Genomic DNA, 22,880 nt, shown 5'->3' with positions numbered 1-22,880 from the left:
TATATATATATATATATATATATATATATATATATATATATATATATATATATATATATATATAGAGGCAAGATCCGGTGAGTCCACCTATATTTTTGAGTCCCATGAGTCCACTTATGTATCACACACTGTACACAAGAATATCACGATGGTACATAAGGTTAGTCGACAAGTTGGGATGAAGTGCAATTATCCAAACTTACAAGCAAATGTATCGTTATCACATATATTAGCTAGAACACATGGGCCCATGTAGACAAAGCATGTCGTTTTCCAAACATTATTTTATGGTCTGACCATAAAATAATGAAAGAGCATGTCGTTTTCCAAAAAAAGAATGAAAGAGCACTCACTTTACACAAATTCTCATTGATGGCGGCCTATATCCGTCACAAGGTGTAGACGGGTCAAATAGTTGAGTATTTGGCTGAAATGGGCGGGTGGGGCAACTAGTGGGCTTATTATTATATTATGAAGACTCTCGTTATTTGTGCTTCTCACAATTATTCTATTCTACCAAACCCCGTACACACCCAACCCATCACCTTTTGAGAGACCTTAGTCACACTCAATCAGCTTTTAAAAAAAAAAATCCTATGCAATCTTCTTCTTCCATGAACTTCTTCATTGTTGCATAATTTGTTGTGAAATTATGTAAATCTTCACCAAAAATATCAAAACAAGAAATTATTTTTCACTTAAATATATGGCAGAGGAAGAACTTTGCTTAGCTTTAGAGACGGTTTTACAAGATAATGTATGTGTTGTTGATAACGATGATATTGTCGTTCCAGTCGTTACTGATGATGAATTTGTGACGATGATAACAAATAAAGGTTCGTTTTTTTCCCTTTTTATTATGGTTATTTTTTTTGTTGTGTTTCTCGTTGAAATTCATGGCATTATAGATCAATTTAGGTCATCTTTTGTTTTTGTGTTCTTCATTCTCTCGTCTTCTATATTTGATTGTCTTCTACATAATATCCTAGCTATTTTTTATGTCGCTGATTTAGTGTTGTTGTTAAAAGATATCGGAGGATGATGAATATGAGACGATGATTATAATACTATTAAATTTATTATTCTTTGTATCTTCAAAATACGAGCATTCCTTGAAATTTTCATGAGCTTGGAAATCGACAAACAAGAACTCTCTATATATTCATCCTATTGTCTATAATTTCTTCATCAAATCTGTTTCTCAATTTATGATACATTGTATGTTGTTTTGTTGTTTTGTGAGTACTATTTTCGGATACCGTTCCACAATCACGTATTTAATGTTGTATTTTCATTGCAGTGTACCGACCTATTTGGGTCTCTTCTTGGAATCAAAGCTGCCAAATGGGAGCACATTTACGCTCTCTATATGAAACATTCGCAACACATTGGATTTAGTGTGAAGAAATCCACGTCTCGTAGGGCTCAGACTAAAGAACGACCGTTCATTGAGCGATACTTTCGATGTTCTTGCGAAGGGAATCACGGGAACAAGAGTAAAGGCGCCTCAATGGTGGTGTTGAAATATTAAAAAAGCAACTTGAGGAATGTCTCAATTACTCGTTGTGAGTGCAAGGCTTGTGTTCGGACGCAAGTAAATGAGGCAGGATTATGGGAGGTACTGCAGCATGAGATTGAACATAATCATCCGTTAACCCCCGAGTGGCAGCATCACCATCGGTCCGAGCGTAAAATTTCAGAAGCCGAGGGCGAGTTAATAAAGGCAATGACTGATGGCCACGTGCCCCCTGCTGTGCAATTCAGAGTTGCTGCAGCTGCTGCTGGTGGTGATGAGTTTGTTGGCCACACAAAGCGAGATCATATTAACTATGTTAATAGACTACGGATGAAAAAAATCGAAGGAGGTGATGCAGCAACACTGATCAACATGTTAACAGCTAGGCAAGCGGAGGAGCCGGGTTTCTTTTTCCGTGTCCAATTTAATGAAGAAGGAAGATTAAGTAACATATTCTGGCGGGATGCGATGATGAGGGAGGACTACTTGTTGTACCGAGACGTTATCATATTTGACACTACCTATCGTACGAATAGGTACAATCTTATTTGTGGCGCCTTTGTTGGTATCAACAATCATTGGTCGAATGTTATGTTTGGTTGTGCTTTCCTGTCAAACGAGAATCAAGAATCATTTGAATGGTTATTCAAAGTCTTCAATGAATCCATGGGCGATGAAATCCTACCAGTCACTATCTTCACTGACCAAGACCAAGCAATAGCAAATGCCATCAAAGAGGTTTGACATTATCTCATTACAATCGACAACATAAAAATGTTAAAAGACCATGTCACCATATTTGTTTTTAAATGTTATCAAGTTCACCTTACATTACTGACTAAGCTATCAACATCTTTTCGCTCTAATTATCATGTCACCACCGAGTGATATATGTTCCTCCTGCTACTAATCTTAAAAGTGGTAACATTTATGATTGTTCGACATTTTAACACATTTAACGGATGACACCATTGCGGACTAATTAATCTTTTTATAGTGCCTACATTTAGGTCTAAACTACCAACATTTGTATTTTTATATACATGTTTCATTATGATCTGATTTATGTTCCTCCTGCAATCAATATTAGGCAAATGCCATCAAAGAGGTTTGACATTATCTCATTACAACTGACAACATAAAAATGTTAAACAGACCATGTCACCATATTTGTATATAAATATTATCAAGTTCACCATACATTACTGTCTAAGCTATCAACATCTTTTCGCTCTAATTATCATGTCACCACCTGAGCTGATATATGTTCCTCCTGCTACTAATCTTAAAAGTGGTAACATTTATGATTGTTACTGACATTTTAACACATTTAACAGATGACACCATTGCCAGACTAATTAATCTTTTATAGTGCCTACATTTAGGTCTAAACTACCAACATTCGTATTTTTATATACATGTTTCATTATGATCTGATTTATGTTCCTCCTGCAATCAATATTAGGCAAATGCCATCAAAGAGGTTTGACATTATCTCATTACAACTGACAACATAAAAATGTTAAACAGACCATGTCACCATATTTGTATATAAATGTTATCAAGTTCACCTTACATTACTGTCTAAGCTATCAACATCTTTTCGCTCTAATTATCATGTCACCACCTGAGCTGATATATGTTCCTCCTGCTACTAGTCTTAAAAGTGGTAACATTTATGTTTGTTACTGACATTTTAACACATTTAACAGATGACACCATTGCCAAACTAATTAATCTTTTATAGTGCCTACATTTAGGTCTAAACTACCAACATTCGTATTTTTATATACATGTTTCATTATGAACTGATTTATGTTCCTCCTGCAATCAATATTGGAAGTGGTGACATTTAGACCCCGTGACAGTAACATTGTAATACATTTATCTAAGGAGTGCTTACATTCTAAGACTTTAACTCTAACATTGTACCAGGTTTATCAAATGTCACCTTCTTCAGTATAAATGTTGGTGTTATAAGATCTTCACACATAAAATAAATAATTTGAAAACTCATCACTATTTTGTCTAACCTATCAACATTTATATTTACAATGAACATGTTACCATTTTTGTCAATTTCTATAAACAGCTACATTTGGAAGTTGACACATTACTGAACATTACAGTGGTTACATTTATGCACTAAACCATGAACAAAGCATGTAACCATCTGAATTGATATTTTTTGTGATCACATATATTAATGGTGACATGTCCACAGGTGTATCCCACATCAAGGCATAGGTTATGTCAATGGCATATTCAACAGAACGCCATATCTCACTTTGGGAAATTAAAGGGTGATCGGCCGTTTCAGAATTTATTCAACAAGTGTCTAAATGGTTGTTACAATGAGGTTGAATTTGAAGATTGTTGGCGGAAAATGCTGAAAGACTATGGATTAGAGGGCCATAAATGGTTTAAGAGATTATACAAACATCGTGTCAAATGGAGCACTGCATTGAACAATGAATACTTTTCATAGGTATATTATCGTCTCGAGGAGCGAGAGCACAAACCATGCTATAGGTTTCCAAGCTTCAAAGACCACTTCAATCTTTGCTTTTTTTTGGGATATTTGAAACCACGGTGAAAAGATGGAGAAATGAGGAGGAGCGAAAAGAATTCAACGGTATAAGATCTACCCCAACCTCCGTGTACCCTCTTTCTGATCTCTTGCTCCATGCATCTCAAGTTTATACCGTTGAGCTCTTTCGCATCTTTGAGAGAGAATTTGCTCTTGCCATGGGAACTCGGGCCACTATCTTACCAGTTGATGATCCTCTGTTGGTGTACCGCGTCCAACCTGGTGTTTCTGAGGAAGAGCCACATCATGTTACATATGATTGCTCTAATCAGTTAATAGAATGTACTTGCCGAAAGCTTCAGGTTATGGGAATATTCTGCAGTCACATTATCCGCGTCCTCCACATGCATTCAGTGGGCGAGATACCGTCCAGGTATATATTGCGCCGATGGACTAAATTTTCAAAAACAGCTGTGTGGGAGCGGCTCCTCCCAAGCGACATTCGAAGAAGCGCTGCTAACGACGCCATTAACTGGCGTCGTTCAATGTTGATAGCTACGAACCATCTTATCACTAAATGCCACAATGTGGCTGAGGCAAGAACTATTTTTGAGAAACAGTGTGTGAAAGCTAATGAAGAAGTTCAGTCGTTACTTTCCAAACTTAGTATGGAAGAAGAACTACGTACTGAAGATCCATCCAATGTGCAGCCGACTGGTCCCCCAACACTAGATCCAGTACGTTGTACGACAAAGGGTCGTAGTGCACGTAAAAAAAGGAATTTGGGGCCAAAGAAAAGGGCTAAGAAAGCGACCGAAGAACGCAGTACCATGTACACCGCTGTTCCGCGCCTCATTTGAATTCCACGGTTCCAAATGAAATAGGTGAAACATTTTGGGAAGTTTTTGGCTGAAGGTGAAGTGTTTTGTTAGACCAGTTAATTTTGTGGGAACACTGTACTCATATAAGCTGTAACATACATGAAATCAGATTTATATATCTGCGTTCATACATGTTACCATTTTATGACGATACAAACTGGTCACATTTGTAGAACAAGGTGGTGACATTATTACTTCTACTCCCATGTCACCGTTTTTATTGTAATATATGTATTTTGACTTGAAGTTTAGTGTATGGCTGTTTATCTTGGATAATTTGCGACCTTCGACATTTGTGTTTCTGTTGAAAACATGGGTTACCCTTATCACATTTGTAAAAGAAGGAGGTGACATTATTAGTTTTACTCAAATGTCACCATTTTTTTGTTATAAACTTATTTTATTCGAGTTCCTTTGCCACCTTTCACAAGTGGCTTTTTGTTGATAAGTACAAGGGGAATTTACCTATGGATGATAGCATTGTATAACAATTGATTATTAACATTTCTTTTCATACAAAAGTTAACATTGTCAGTTAACTGTTAACATGGGTACATTACTGATTATTTATGGTGACATGTATGGAATGTTATTACTTCACTACAACAATGTCACCATGTCTGTTCACACATGAGAACAACCGTGCTTTATAAGCTGCTGACATTTATGGTCAACATCAAAATGTTACCACTTTACTACAACACTGTGACCATTTTTGTTCACAGATGTGACAATATTCGCCCAACATAAGGTTGTTACAATAGTAAGAGTGTAAGACAACCTCAAAATGTTACTACTGTACTGGTAATAGTAATACCAATTTAGTCTACACATCGGTAGATCATACGTTGTTAACATAACGAGGACAATACACCAAATCGTTTCACAGTACGACGGACCAAAAGTGGTGCCCCAAAATACATCATTATCAACAAGCTGCAAATATCAGCCCCTTCCTCACTTCCTCTTATTACCGGCAGGCTTTGTGACTGGACGGCCCGTGGCACGGGTGACATCGGAAGTGCTACTCTGAACAGGAGCTGCAGGCTTAGGGACTGGACGGTCTCTAGCACGAGTGTACCTGAGCCCGTACGAGCGGCTTGGTGCTTCCTTGCCAATGTCATCTATCCCCAAGTTAAATGATGGTGGGGGTACCACGTTTTCCAAAGCTTGGTCAACCTGATCGAGCATGGCAATGAAGTCGACCATTTAACACGGGATCGTTATCCAACTTTTGCGTCAAAGACTCGCTACTTCTCCCGCCTCTCCAACATCAGTTGTCTGCTGCTGCCGCGCCTGCTGAGACAGGGGAGGATCCGATGTCCAATCTGCTACCATTTCACGATGTAAGCGTGATACTAATTGTTGGTTCCTCTTTGACTGGTACCACTTCAGTACACGCTCCTACACATTCACCAATATCGATGTTGAGCATATTAAACTAATCAATACACTAATATGGGGATAAACACACATACATATAATGTCACATTTATGCAGAACTACTTTAAGAATGTAACCATCCTTAATCAAGATGTCACCATAATTAGTCAGAATGTCACAACTTTAATTTCTCAACAAACACCTACAAATCACTGTTATGCTGGTCACATCTCAACTGTCCATAAGAATGTAACCATCTTAAGTCAATATGTGACCATATAATGCTTGTTATAACCAACACAGAACATGCTGACAAATATCATACTACAAGAACCTGCATATGATAACCAACATTGCCACATTTTAACATTATACCATAATGTAACCATCTTATCTCAGAATGTCACCATTTTAATTTGTACACACATACACCACTTGCTGTCACAATTAATACTACATCACCTACATATCCCCTCTATGATGGTCACATGTTATCAGTCCACGAGAAATTGAGGTTGACAGTTTCAAATTTAAAGAGTTAATCAAAATGCATCTAACATGCTGATTAAGGGCTTTCCTCATATATCATACAATATTAATTAATTTTCAAGGGAAGGGAATTGTTGGTACTTACGTCGATATATAGACAGCGGAGATCCTCGTCAGTAGGGAGGTCATCTGGCAGCGGTAAAGACACAGTCCGTGCAGCTGCACTGTTTTCTGCCGGACGAGCTTCATCTTGCACGGTAGCTTCTACTTCAGGCACCACATTTTCAACCGTCTTTCGATAGAATGACTTTTCCAGATAAAGAGAAACTGGGTATGTCTTCAGATCCCACACCCCTATACCAAAGCCCCTATGAACTGTGTAAGCCTTGCATTCCTCCTTAACTCGCCTCTTGAGGTCGTTATAGGTCCAATGCTGTATCAATGGTATGGTACTTGGTGCAGGTAATCCCCTCCAAGTCAGTCGGTGAAAGTAGAGTAACTGAAAGAACATTAGGCATCCCCCAATGCTTTTCGAGTTGTTGCCCTTCCATGACCCCACTGAATAATCAAAACGATCCATAATGAAAGAGCACCAGTCCATCTTCGGGATTCCAGCCACATCCTCGACCGCGCCAATTAACCTCGTGTCAACTCGATTGTGAACGGTTGGGGCCAAGAACGATCCCATTGAGAACAACACAAACATTCTCTTAAAATCTGGTCCACCGCCTACTAATTGCAGCATCTCATCTCTAACCTTGTCCAACGGTATGTCTTTTTTCGGCAACACACCGAATCGCTTTCTCCAAGACTGCACTAACTCTTTATCTTCTGTACCCACTGGTACATCCTCCCCCGCACACGGCAGCATGAAAACATCGTAGACATCATGTTTACAGATTGAGAAGTGCACAGACCTATTGAATAATATCAGCCTTGTATGCGTATCATACCGATCCAACAACCAATCTACCATTGTATGAATAAACTTTGACGCCTTCAACTCAAGAAGCCCTCCGAAGCCAATATCTTCAACGTCTTTTCTCTGAGCTGTTGATAAATGGGTCACGACATAGTGTAGGGAAGCTGGTGACCCATGTCCCTCCACTCCTTTCAATTTCCTATATTTGAATACAATCAATTAGCGTTAAAGAATACAGTTAACATGGTTGCATGAACAAGATTATTCAAAGTAGTCTCAATCAAATGCTAACAGATTTTAAAGGATTGTAGACATACGTTCCTTCCTTTTTCGCTCGTTTTTTTTTCACAGCCACTTCGCCACCTGTTAACTTTCTCTTTGACCCTTGACCAACCTCCACCTCTTTCCCTTTGACCTTTTTCTCAACAGCAGCCACTTTGAGATCCCCTGCTTGCACCAAAAAAGGGCATATCACAAATCTATTACCATTCTAAAAATAACATTTTAACCATTTTATAATGAATTTTATAATGCAAGATGGTCACATGTTAAGACTAAACAATATGTCACAATGTTAAGCAAGATATGTCAGCATGTTAAGAACATTTACTCCACAAAAAATGGTCACATAATCAACAATTTTTAATATGTCACTATGTGTTATTATATATGTTGTGTTTTTAAGTTCATGTCACATCTTCACCCTACTATGTAACCATATTAAGATATTCATAAAACTCAACAGATACGTACATTTTCAAACTATGATCGTCACATTTCAAACAACAACACATATGTCACTATGTGTATGTAAAGATGTCGTGATGTTAAGCTCATGGCACAATATCTGAACATTTTTATGTCACCATGTTTACAAATTTAGTCTACATTACAGTGGTGACATTTCATAATGTGTACAAACCACAAGGATATGTTATGGTATTTTCTCAATTATGTACCTATGTTAGTATTTAAACATGTTCATCATATGGTGGTCACATTTTAAACAACTTCACATATGTCACTATGTGTAAGAGAATATGTTAGGATGTTAAGCTCATGTCACAATATCTGAATATTGTTATGTCACCATGTTTAGATATTTATTTTACATTACAGTGGTGACATTTTATAATGTGTACAAACCACAAGGATATGTTATGGTATTTTCTCAATTATTTAATCAAGTTAAGACATGAACATGTTCATCATATGGTGGTCACATTTTAAACAACTTCACATATGTCACTATGTGTAAGAGAACATGTTAGGATGTTAAGCTCATGTCACAATATCTGAACACTGTTATGTCACCATGTTTAGATATTTATTTTACATTACAATGGTGACATTTTACTACAATGATATTTATTTTACATTACAGTGGTGACATTTTATAATGTGTACAAACCACAAGGATATGTTATGGTATTTTCTCAATTATTTAATCAAGTTAAGACATGAACATGTTCATCATATTGTGGTCACATTTTAAACAACTTCACATATGTCACTATGTGTAAGAGAACATGTTAGGATGTTAAGCTCATGTCACAATATCTGAACACTGTTATGTCACCATGTTTAGATAATTATTTTACATTACAATGGTGACATTTCCTAATGTGTACAAACCACAAGGATATGTTATGGTATTTTCTCAATTATTTAATCAAGCTACGACATGAACATGTTCATCATATGGTGGTCACATTTTAAACAATTTCACATATGTCACTATGTGTAAGAGAACATGTTAGGATGTTAAGCTCATGTCACAATATCTGAACACTGTTATGTCACCATGTTTAGATATTTATTCTACATTACAGTGGTGACATTTTACTACAATGATATTTACCCTACACTAAAATGGTCACATATCAGACTGTTTACAGATAACAAGGATATGTTATTGTATTTAATTTAAATAACCCCAATAGATCTGGAACATCTGCTGATCAAAGCAGTAACATGTGAAAAGTGACTAATATGTGACCCTGTTTTGCAATATTTGTAACCCTGTCAAATTTTGGTCAAAAAACACCCAAACACATATATCAGATCAAACACTGGACATTTATCAGATTAAATGGTAACATTTCTCAGACAAATCACTAACAGCTTACCATCCACCGTGCTTGTGTCATCATTGGTCATCTTCTTTGCACCCATAGCAGCTGCCATTTTGACAACTTTACTCAGCATATCTGCCAAGCCACCATCATCAGATTGCGACACCTGCTTCTCCTCCTCACCGTCGTCTTCCCTTTCATCGTCGCCACTGCCTTCCCCGTCATCACTGTCTTCCCCTTCTACCTCATCACTGCTTTCAGTTTCCTCCGAAATATCCTCTGATTCATCACTTTCTTCCCCTTCATCTCTTTCCACCGGCTCCCTAAATGAAACCCCAGATTTCACCTTTTCTTTTCCCTTCTGCATCGCCTGCTTCCCTTTATCTTTCTTCTCATCTACCAACAGAAACAAAATCAATAATCCAAATCACCAAAAAATTGTTATCAGTGATTTTGTCTACAAAAAAAAATCACCAATACTACTCAATTCAAGCATGCATAATACAATCAATTTTACGCACCGAAATAACACTAACAACACCAAATTTGAGCTAACCTGACATTATTTCAACCTAAACAACCTTAACAACAACAGATCTGACCTTTTTTGACCCAATTTAATTACATTAATGTCACCATTAACATGTTCAACATCTCCGTTTATCAAATATACTCATGCATGCATGCTTCAACAACAACATTTGACAATAAACACCATATCTTTCACCTAATGTTACCTGACACCGCATTTCACAACAAACAACATTGAATAAAAGCAATATCCTCATACCTTCCATAGTTTTCTTCGGTGGTGTCCTCCTCGCCATTTGTTTCTTACCCATGGAATGCGAAAAACTTGTAGAGATCAAGCTGATGACGGATTTTGAGAAGCTAAAATGGCGATTCCAAAGAGAGTGATAAGAGAGTGATTAAAAAAATAAAAGCTTATGTGAGAAGCTAAAATGGCGATTCAAAAGAGAGTGAGAAGAGAGTGATTAAAAAAAAAAAAAAAAGCTTATGTGAGAGTGTGATGAGAGAGAGTGGATTTTGGGTTCTATAATTACACTGACACAGACGAAATCTTGGGAGCTACCCCATTGTTTATTATTTTCTTTGTTTGCTTTCCCAACAATTTGTTCAATTGTTTATTATGTAGCCTGCCCCATTACTATCCATATCCCATTAATATGGTATTAATTTGACCCGTCTACACCTTGTGACGGATATACTCCGTCACAAGAGAGACTAATTGCTCACTTTATGTTATGGTATGACCATAACATTATTTTAAAAGAGGGAGGAATGGATTCCATTAAAAAGAGGAGTGGCTTTAGCTTCCTGAACCTGATTGCAAAGAAAAACAACAAAATAGACGATTAAAAAGAGAAAAATAAATATCGACAATCAACGATTAACGAAGTATTCAATTGCGAAAATTAAATTAAATTATAATTTATCATTATCACATATATTAGCTTGAGTTGCAAGGGAGATGGATCTGGGTTCCATTTGTTGGCTTCGATAAGCAGGGGAGGGGCGCCCATGGCGGTTGACAGTGACGTGCGAATGATCAGGATATGGGTGATTGAAATGAATGGTGTTTCGATAGCAACAACTTTGAGACTATGTTTCGATAGCAGCAACAAGACATGAAAGAGCATGTCGTTTTCCAAATGCACATGAAAGAATGAATCCCATAGGAACAGTTTTATAATAACAATATATTATATAAATACATTAGTTAGTATATACTATGATAATCCTCTTGTCTTCTTATCTCTCTCTATTATCTAATGAGGTTGAGCTATGTAACAGAGGAGACACAGACAATGGCGGATTAAAATGGTGGACAAGATGACTGACAATGAAGAAGGTGAAAGGCGGAGTTAGGTTCAGTGGTGTGATATTGTATAGTATAACCCGTGATATTGCTTAGTACAACCAGTGATATTGTTTATTGTAAGGTGTGATATTATTTTGTATAACTTGTGATACTCTTCTACTGGACTCACAGACTCAATACAATATCACAGGTTATACTAAACAATATCACAGTTCATACTTAGGAAAAAAAAAAATTTATCCAAAAAAATTTATTTTTTTTTCGTAAAAAAAAAATTTTTTTTTTTTTCCGTAAATTTTTTTTTTTTTCCTAAAAAAAAAATCGTGATATTTTTGTGTAGAGCGTGTGATACATAAGTGGATTCATGAGACTCAAAAATATAGGTGAACATTCAAAACGTAAGTGGAAATACAAAAAAGTATAGTTTGGTTATGTATCACACGCTATACACAAGAATATCCACCCTATCTTTTTGAGTCCCGTGAGTCCACTTATGTATCACACGCTATACACAAGAATATCCGAGGGTGTTTATTATTTAATACTACATTATAGTCGAAATACAAAAAAGTATAGTTTGGTTACCTACCTCATCCCTATCTGTCTACTACTTCCTCCATTCAACTACACTCTACCTATTTCACTTTTGTACACTATTCACAATCGTGTATTCAATTTCGATTTTCTCTCGATACGTAAGTGGAAATATATTTATGTGGGATCTTGTTTGATTCGTCTTTACGAGTACATTAAAAACATTTAACTTTTATAATTTTTGCAAATACGTAGCTAACGATATTTAACGTGTAAAATACGCGTTGGCAAACGTGAAAAAAGAAAGTGGTAGAGTGGAGTTGAATGGAGGAAGTACTTTTTTAACTTCTTGTTTACCCTTGTCACGTGAATAATGATGCCAAATTTGGCAGTCACTTTATCCAAATGTGCAGTTATTAATTACGTTTTGAATGTGCTTATCAAGCCCTCATTGGAACGCCAAATTATTGTACTAGAGTGTAAATGAAATTACACACTTGAGACTACCCGGATTTGTCATGTGCTAAAATTGGGTAAAAATTGAGAAGTCTATTTCAGAAGCAATGTCAAGAGATGCTTTGGTTTAAGCTTAAAATAATAAACGAAGAATTCACCCATAGAATCTTTTGGTTTTGCAGTTCATGACAGAGATGAGTGAGGCAGTTTTTATAATGCAAAATGTCTCTCCACGGTACAAACATGCATTCTGATTCCTAAGGCCAATCATTTTCAACAATTTTCATGTTGCTTCAAATAGATACTCAAAGTCAACTTAGAATGATTATGTTTTTGAAATTGCAGAAGTTTGATTATCATGGATGAACTTGGGAGGGCCACTTCATCATCAGATGGATTTGCTATTGCATGGAGCTGCTGTGAGTATCTGTTGTCTCTGAAAGCGTAAGCATCTACTGAGTATATAATTGTGTTTGCTATTTAATTATTCATTTCACTTGAAGCTTGAAGATTATCTAAACTTTGTCTGTGCAACATTAATGGGCTTCCTACGATATGCTCATATTTACTCTATATTATGGTTACCTACCTCCTCTCTATATGTCTACTACTCTCGCCAGGTAGTCCCCTTAGAACATGGTGAAAGGCGGAGTTAGGTCCAGTGGTGTGATATTGTATAGTATAATCCTTGATATTATTTAGTACAACCAGTGGTATTGTTTATTGTAAGGTGTGATATTGTTTGGAATAACTTGTGATACTCTTTTACTGGACTCACAGACTCGATACAATATCACAGGTTATACTAAACAATACAACAGGTTAGACTTTAAAAAACAAAAATATTTATTCATAAAAAAAAAAATTAGTCATAAAAAAAATCGTGATATTTTTGTGTAGAGTGTGTAATACATAAGTGGACTCACGGGACTCAAAAAGATAGGGTGGACTCATGTGATCCTTATATATATATATATATATATATATATATATATATATATATATATATATATATATATATATATATAGGAATGGGATCATGTGAGTATTAGTTATATATTTGAGGATTGAGGATTAATACTATGATAGGTATTTAGGGTAGAAACAAGGAAGGGCAAATCTGTAATTTAACACTCCCCTATATAAACCACGTTTTAGAACAAATACCGTTATTTCCTCTTTTTTCTTCTTCTCCCTTCAACTTCTCTCTCTCTCGTAGCTTCTTCCTCCATTGTTGAGTGGAAAACCCTAGAATTTAGGCGTCATCTCCGTTTTTCGTCGTCATTCTTCACAATTATCATATTATTCCAATTAGTTCGTTTGCTGAGGTACGTAATTGGCGTTTTCGTCCCTAAATTTCGAATTCGTTGTAACATTACTCTGTTTGTTCTTGTTTCGTTTCTATAATTTGAATTTCATCTTCCTTTTGTTTGTTATTTTCAATTTAATTTTGTGTTTCCTCAAAATTGATGTACGTTTTTGTTGTATTTCCAGGTTTTGTTGCTCATTCTTCACAATTATCATATTATTCCAATTATTTCCTTTGTTCAGGTACGTAATTGCTGTTTTTCGTCCTTCTGTTTCGACTTCGTTCTTATCTTACTCTGTTTGTTCTTCTTTTCGTTTATATGCTTTGAATTTCATCTTGATTTATTTGTTATTTTCAGTTTACTTTTGTGCTTCCTTAAAATTCGCACGTTTTTTGTTTGATTTCCAGATTTTCCCGCTCAAATCTCTCGCGTATTCAATCCTCATTGCGATGTCCGGTATGTTATTCTTCTTAATTTTGTACTTTCGCCGTATTCTCAAATCTCTGTGTATTCTCTCTTTATCTTGTGCTTTCAGCTTTCAATCACATGTTCGTTATACTTTTGGTAAATATTTTTTGTTCATTGACGTTCTTATTTTGCTCAATATGTGATATTGTCTTCTACTGTTGGTGATATTGTTTTGTTGATATGTACCATTGTACAACCGGTGATATTGTTTTCAACTTCATGTGTGATATTTGTTCCAGAGTACGTGATATTGTTTTCCTGGATATGTGATATTGTTCAGGCACTTGTGTGATATTGTTCCTGCAACATTCCTTGTGATATCGTTTTCCATCTCATGTGTGATATTTTTCCCAAACAACGTGATATTGTTTTCCTGGATATGTGATATTGTTCAGCCACTTGTGTGATTTTGATTTCCTTCATATCTTTAAGACTTTTTCTTGTTATTTTACATTTTACTTTTCTTGCGAGATCCTACAAGTAATGTCACTTCTTCTTCCCGTAATGATCTTCATGTCTCGCCATTACGTCCGAAGATAGTATCGCTATTGTTGATTCTTCACTTACTTCTCCGTTGAACCACCCGATGCATCTAGTTCGCTCCACATGTTGAACAACATTCCGTTCCTTCTCGTGTGCATCAACTACTTTTGGACTCCACACCTGGTGGTAGTGAATTGTGGACAAGGAATGTTGCACCTGAGTTTAAACCTTATATTGGCCAGTTGTTTGGGACGTTGGCAGAAGCTATTAGTTTTTATGATGTGTATGCAGAAGCATGTGGTTTTGAACCTAGGAAGTCTTCTCAAAAAAGGGCTGATATCGGTGATGTGAAGTATAAATATGTTGTTTGCAACCGTGAAGGTTTTAGAGATCGTAAGAGGAAGGCTATTGTTTTAGATAGTGGAAAGGAGCAGCAACTCCCGTGCCTTTTGATATCGGGAACACTAAATTAACTAGGATTGGTTGTCTTTGCTATGATTGAGTTTCGCTATAATGGGGATGGTTATGTTGTTTTTCGTTTTGAGTAGCATAATCACCGTCTTTGTTCACTTAGAAATCAACAGTTCCAAAAACACAGCACCTCCATCTTTACCATAAAAAGACAATTATTGATCATTCAAGGGTTAATCAAGGGCCAACAAGGGCATTTAGAAATGTCAAGGAATATGTAGATGGCTATGAGAATGTTGGAGCTCAACTGGTTGATTTTAAGAATTTTGGAAGGGATATCAAATGTTTCATAGGAGACCGGGATGCTGTTGTTTGTTAACTATTTTGAGGATAAACGTGATACCAGTGAAGGTTTTTACTTTGCTTATGAGGTGGATTCTGGTAAATGCTTGGTTCGTGCGTTTTGGTGTGATGCAGAGTCTCGTAGAAACTACGCTTTGTTTGGTGATTACATTACTTACGATCCAACTTACGATTTAATAAGTATTGTATGCTTTTCACTCCTTTTACTGGCGTGAGACCACCACAAAAGGTCGATTATTTTTGCTTTCGCCTTGCTATTTCATGAGGATGAAGATTCGTTCACGTGGGTCTTTCAAAAGTTCCTTGATGCTATGGGGACGAGAGCCACATTGTATAATAACTGATCAGTGTGCTGGAATAAAGCTGGGTTTGCGTGCTGTTTTCAAACATGCTAAGCGCAGATATTGCATGTGGCATATTATGCAAAAGCTTACTGATAAGGTTGGGCCTGTAATATCGAAAGAGACTGATTTTGTCAGCCGTTTGAATGCTATTGTTTGGGATGCTGAGTTAGAACCTCTTGAATTTGAAGCACAGTGGTGTCAGTTGGTCAATGAGCATAATCTGGAAGGTAATTCCTGGTTGTCAACCATGTTTAGAAAAAGGAGAAAATGGATCCCAGCTTATTTTCGTGATGTTCCTATGGGTTGTCTCTTAACAACTCAACGTTCTGAGAGTCAGAATAATTTTTTCAAGCGTTTTGAAAATGCACATGGTACACTTGTTGAATTCTTGATGCGGTTTCAAAGCGCCATTGATGTACAGCGCCATACTCAAAAACAACTTGATAGAGACGATGATTGTACTCTTCCACAATTAGCGACTTCTCTTAAGTTGGAAGCTCATGCTTCAAAGGTTTATACAAATGTCGCTTTTGCAGATTTTCAAGTAGAAGCTTCTGCTTCTATTTGTTCCCTTAGTGTTGGTGGCTTCACACCACCTGCAAACGGTGTAGAATTAATTGGTATTGCTGATGCCAGAACGCAGAAGATCTACCAAGTTGTCTACAATTCTCTCACGAATGACGCTGAATGTTCTTGCAAGTGTTCAACGGAAGGGTATTATTTGTAGACACATTATCCGGGTCTACTCCGGAAAACAAGTACACACTTTGCCCGATAAATACCTTCTTATGCGGTGGACCAAGAATGCACATAAGATCCCTCTTTATGGTCCACATGGTGAGTTAATTGAGGATTTTGATGCCACTGATTTACGAAAGATGGAAATGTGCAAGTTATGGTCAGAGTTCTACGCGACCATCAGTGTGCTCAAGAATGTGCCTACGAAGGACATCACTGATCTTGTTGACATACTTAAACAATTCAGGGTGAAACTCAATCCGCAATCAGAGTCAATGACCAAAGAGCGGGAGTTGGAGATGCTTCTTGGGTGCAGTTCCTCAACTGAGGTGAGGATTCTACCACCTCGTCAGGCAAAGAACAAGGGTAGCGGCAAGCGAATGATCTCCAAAAAGCAACAATGCATAGCTAAAGCGGAGAAACCTAAAAGGCTTTGTCGTAATTGCAAACAAATGGCTCACCATGATAAACGAATCGTCCTAATGCTTTTGTACCTGATGCCGACAATAAGGTATGTTCACTATGGAAAGTCTATGTATGAAACTTTTTATATATCTTTGTATGGTCACGAGTCGAAACAATATCACATGTTATTTTAAATAATATCACCTCTTATACTAAACAAGATCACTATTTGACGATAATGAGAATGTGATCTTATTTGAGGATAAAGAATGTGTCAACACATATGTTTCAACTTTTTAAAATATTTTCCTGGTAATTTTAGAAACAATACCACACCTTATTATAAATAATATCACACCTTATTAGAAATAATATCACACTTTGTAGTACACAGATGATGATTTGTTTGAGGATAATGAGAATGTGATATTGTTTGTAATTGTTCGAGTTAGAAACAATATCACACTTCATTTGAAATAATATCACTCCTTATATAAACTAATATCACTGTTTCACCTTTTTGTATTTTCGGGGTAGTTCGGATGAGGATGATCGATGATGGTTGATTGGTCGAAGGAGTTTTTGTTGATGGCGCTCATTAATTATAGCAGCAGCAAATAGACGACATTCTTTGTGCCTAGTATATTAATATAGACCACAACATTCATTAAAGTATAGATTATACTTTATTTTATATAGAAAATACTCGTACTCGGAGAATATTTGATTATTTTAGTTGTCTCAGTTGTCTTGTTTTTGTATTTTGTGATACTGAGAAACAATATCACACCTTACATTTATATATTTCACATGTTACTCTAAACAGTATCACTACATCATAACTACAATATATGCCTTTTGCTTTAAGTTTTTCTCATCTTGTGTTTTGTGTTGTTAAAATATGGCAGTTCATAATATGCTTCTGCATTTTTCTATAACAATATCAACCTGTGTGCACAACAATATCACAACATTGTGAAAACAATATCAACGTAAGATTTAAACTTTCATATTCATAGTGTGATATTGTTTAGTACTCTGTGTGATATTGTTTACCAAACTGTGTGATATCTTGAGAAGCAATATCAACCTGTGTACACAACAATATCACAACATTCTAAAAACAATATCAACGTGAGATTTAACAATCCATATCCATAGTGATATTTAAAAGTAAACAGTGTGGTATTGTTTTAGCCCTGTGTGATATTGAGAAGCAATATCACAGCAACTATTACACAATATCACACCAAACGTGAAATAATATCACACTTTTAGCAAGAGTTAGATGGGATCCAAAATAGCCATCACTATTTTACCATTATAAAGAGTTACCATTAAATTCCTTGTTCTACTACCATTACATACCATTTAGTTTAATTACAACTTTGTTCTAACAAATATAGTAGTCCTAATTCCTTCCTCAACCTCTACCTCTACCGCGGTTCTTTGGATTTGCAACGGTCTTAATCCTACCACGTTTGTATGTTCTTGTGGGCTCACGCACGATCTTCACCATCTTTTAGGGATCAGCTCCTCTCAGTAAAGCAAATCCATACCAACGATCAGTTATTATTTCTGGACACCTTTTGTCCTAATTATTTTCTATCTTTTTGTATATGCAATTGTAAATGGTTTTTACCTTTTCCTAGGAGATTGTCGAAGGATTGGCAATTCTGTGTTAATAATCGGTTTCTTAGTACAATCCTCCTTTCTTTTTTCCGAACATCTTCTTTATTTGTCTCCTCCACAACAACCTCAGCATTCTCTTTTGTTTGAACTTCTGCCATTGGTACTTCCACTTGATGCTTCCCTTTCGCCTTTTCGTTGTTCTTCCTTTGTTGCTTCAATGTCTTCCATATTTCATCCTTCCCATCTGAAAATTCTTTTACCTTTTCGATCAAAGGTGTTCTGTTCTCATTTATGTCAGCTAAAAGCAATGCTGCTGCCATTTCTAGCCAGTAGTATCGCCTATACACTTTTTGGTTCAGGTCGGCTTCAAACATTACACCCTCATATCGAATCATGTGCATCATTAAGAAGTTTCAGACTCGTATTGTTCATCTCTGTCTTTTGCCAAGGGAAGTTGATGTTGACAACATCAAACGTTATTATATCATCTGCTCTTTCCACGTTCTTCTTCGCTAAGTAGTCACTCATGTGCTCCGCCTACAATATTACGGTTACCCATTAGTGATAATTTCACAAACACGTAAATCCATTATTTCAATGTTAATATACACCAATACTTTAAAGAACTATCAATTACTCATACCACCAAATCTGCAACTTTGTGTATTTGTGTTTGCTCCCGATCGTACTCTGTGTTGTCCAAAGACTTCCCTTTGTCTCGGTTTTGAAATTTATACAAACACGAAATAATGTTCTTTCCATACCATTGGAATAAAAACCAGATCTCGCTTGCAGTTACGAGGAACTGTGTTTCTTCTAATGAATTCGTCCCATTCTTGAACATCTTTTCTTTGACCAATTCCTGTCTCCAGCTCCTTCGGTTTTTATTTCTGTTTTGAATATATATGTTACAAGTCCTATTTTTGTTTTAAAGAGTGATTATATTTAATCAAACTAAATGGACAGCTTACCATGTGTCGAATCCCAAAAAACATCAAACTTGTTTCACATTTTTCAGTGTGCTCAATATGGTTCAGAATGAGGGACCAACATTCAATCACATTGCTACTGACGTGCTCATTTGGAAGCAACGACAGTATATCGTTTCTGACAAGATATTGATCATTACTGAATTTGGCAACCACCTCACTGCTCCAAACATTAACACAAACCAAATTAAAATTGTGCAGACAATATCACACTTCTCTTAAAACAATATCACATCCCTTAAGAAACAGTATCACAAAAAATAGCAGTTATGACAAATAAAAGTACCATCAAATTTAAATAGTGCACACAATATCACACTACTCTGAAAACAATATCACGCTCTTCAAGAAATAGTATCACAGAAACATACTCTAATGGGAAACTGTGGTCGTCCAATAGGCAGTAGTCAAGCACTTGTTTCCTCATTGTTAACATTTTTGCACACAGTGATTTGTTAGCCTTCATAAACCTTGAGACGACCTCCACGTTAGAATCGCCACACCACGTTGTATGTGCTACCAAGGCCATCTCGATTTCCCCCTCCTACGCTTCCCACCACACTTTGGCGAACCATCTTCTACCACACCTACAAAAATATTTATTTTTGTTATTTGAATATATAATGCTTATATATAATTAAAATAAGTCAGTGTTGAAGAAAATAACCTGTTTTTTTTTGTACAGGAGTTTGAACATTCTTTTTCCCACCTTTCCCTCTCTTTCTTTTGCTTGCTGCTTTCCTCTTTGCTACTAATTTAGGCAACAGTGTCCCTTTGATTGCATTAAGGTTTGTAACCTTCCTCGGGACTCCGACTTCTACATTTATTTAAATCGCTCAACACAAGCGTTGCTGCAATCTCCCCCCTGTACAACTGCCTCTTCTTTTGATCGTTCAGTTCACATTTAAAATCTTCACCCACGAAAAACATCATGTGGAACATCATGAATAATCCACAATCCAGGTTCAACTCTTTTGTTTGCCAATCAAAGGCGACATTTGTCAAGACATAGTCCCGTACATTTTCGCCCCACTTGCATAACCTTTACATTGTTGAGGTAGTGCCCGTAAACGACTCCCGTTTATGTTTATAGAAAATACCTATCAAATTTCATTCTTTAGCTAACAAAAGCATTATATCCTTAGTTCTTATTTTTAAATATAGTACTTACAGTTAAATGAGCAAGGTGTACATGCTCCTCGTCTTCAAAATGATCATAATCTCGGTTGTCCAAGTAGAACATTTTTTCCCTCTTCTTTGTCAATACAGACGCAAATGTAGTGGTCTTGATATAACAAAGGTATGAACACCTATAGAAATATTTTATAGAAAATAACACTGTCATTCATGGACCATAGCATACAATATCACAAGTACTTAGTAACAATATCACAGAATATATAATACAATATCACAACTAAAATAGCTACCTGATTTAGGAAACAATTTCAAAGATTTACTTCGACAATATCGATAATTAACTTAAAAAGATTAGATAATTAACTTAAAAAGATCGAACTAAAAGTACTTTTAAATTCTTACCATATCTCGAATTTAAATTCAAAGTGGTCGTTTATATTGATTTGACCACGTATCCCATGTCCTCCATACGTCTTCCTTCAGTCTTGTCAGTTCATCAACATTTTCTTCATCTACCAATAAGATTTTCTCCATACCACCCTGTTTGTTTATAACAGAATTGATTAGTCGTGTTGACAGATTTTTCCACGTAATTTAAAACACAAGGAACACATGAGGTTTATGTTTTCCATACCGAGTGGGCAAGGCCATAGAAAATCCTTGTGGGTCTGTTGCTGTCTTTTGGCGCCATTTCAAACTCATTGAGCAATATTGCCCATGCCTCAATAACCACTGCTTCTATTTTAGTGTCAGGCAACAAAGACTCAATATCGCTCTTTGGTATGTTATGGTAAATACCAAAGTCACAGACAATCTCCCTGTACCATTTTCCAAAAAAATTAGCATATTAGTTTTTAAATTATTTTTATGTAATAGATTAATTAATTTCTTATATTCAAAAAATAAACTTACGTCTTCTTAATCGCATGATCTGTAAGGAAGCAATAATCCATTACTTCCTTGCGACGCTTCAAGACAGTCTCAAATAATTGGTCCTGTCTGAACATGAAATCCGAGACAAGTGCAAAGATCCTGCCTGGTAAACCACATCCATAGTACACCCCAAATTATGAGGTACCATATCTGCCGATTCAGGTATTTTGTTCATGCTGTCTGCGTGCAACAAATAGTCATTGATGCTCCACGTTCTCTCTGTTTCCAACTGAACATTTGGAAGAACCTCCTTCTTATGAGACCCCACACTTTTTTCATCATTTTTCTCCCCAGCCTCTTTTCCAGACTCCTCATTCATTTCCTGAACCTTCTCAACAGTCTTGGTCCCTCCTAAACCAACATTGATTACACCTTCATCAAGCTGTGTCAACACATCTGTCTCCTCATTTATTTTTCCACACTGTTTTTCACCGTCTTCTTCATTCAGTGTATCACGATTCAACTCTTCAACGGGACTTCCTACTCCTACACCAATACTGGATATAACATCATTCAATTTTGAATTCATGTCATTATCCAGTCCATCATCTTCGTCTTCATCATCACCACTGTCCAAGTTAGTGACATCATTAATATCATCATCCTGTTGTTTGTCATCACATTCCAAGTCATCATCACATTCGTAGATCTTTATCCCAGACATCCACCGTATTTTGTGTTCAATTCCTTGTCGCACTTTCAACATTTCAGGTCAAACATCAAATTTGGCATCCCTTCTTTTGCTTTCTTCACTTCATATGACCTCGCTATCAACATGTCCACCAAGTTATGATACCCAACATCTTTCATGAAAGGCAGCGTTTGAGTCTCTGTTGTACTCTTTTCAGGATTCCCAATTTCTTCTTCCGCACCATCTACCTTCGCACCAGATTGTGTAGATGTAGTTGCTTCATCCATTGAACTCTTTGCTTTCATAGTGATCAGTTTTCTCATGTTACGTACATACCTACCTATGAACAATTCATTGTCCCTCTTCATACGTAGATAAATTTCATGAGCACGCTGCCAAATTAC

The 22,880-nt window shown here is 36.3% G+C and overlaps 2 protein-coding genes across 2 annotated transcripts; one reads left to right on the top strand and one right to left on the bottom strand.

Annotated features, from left to right (window-relative positions):
- Positions 1–7,138: 7,138 nt before the first annotated feature.
- Positions 7,139–10,882, bottom strand: LOC141631331 (uncharacterized). The gene is made up of 5 exons (XM_074444016.1): positions 10,587–10,882; positions 9,851–10,192; positions 8,039–8,168; positions 7,203–7,920; positions 7,139–7,153 (listed from the first exon to the last, which is right to left on the bottom strand). The coding sequence occupies exons 1-5, from the start codon at positions 10,636–10,638 to the stop codon at positions 7,139–7,141; spliced, it is 1,257 nt and encodes a 418-aa protein (XP_074300117.1). The 5' UTR covers positions 10,639–10,882.
- Positions 10,883–12,823: 1,941 nt separating this feature from the next.
- Positions 12,824–16,735, top strand: LOC141631330 (protein FAR1-RELATED SEQUENCE 5-like). The gene is made up of 8 exons (XM_074444015.1): positions 12,824–12,864; positions 12,975–13,048; positions 14,124–14,180; positions 14,297–14,395; positions 14,475–14,503; positions 15,004–15,332; positions 15,708–15,849; positions 15,938–16,735. Exons 1-8 carry the CDS (start codon positions 12,824–12,826, stop codon positions 16,733–16,735), a joined length of 1,569 nt encoding a protein of 522 aa, XP_074300116.1.
- Positions 16,736–22,880: the final 6,145 nt, after the last annotated feature.

The sequence above is a fragment of the Silene latifolia genome, chromosome Y, assembly GCF_048544455.1.
Source record: "Silene latifolia isolate original U9 population chromosome Y, ASM4854445v1, whole genome shotgun sequence".
NCBI lineage: Eukaryota > Viridiplantae > Streptophyta > Magnoliopsida > Caryophyllales > Caryophyllaceae > Silene > Silene latifolia.
The sequence above is the reverse complement of the archived record's forward strand: the minus strand, read 5'-3'. Positions and strand labels throughout refer to the sequence as shown.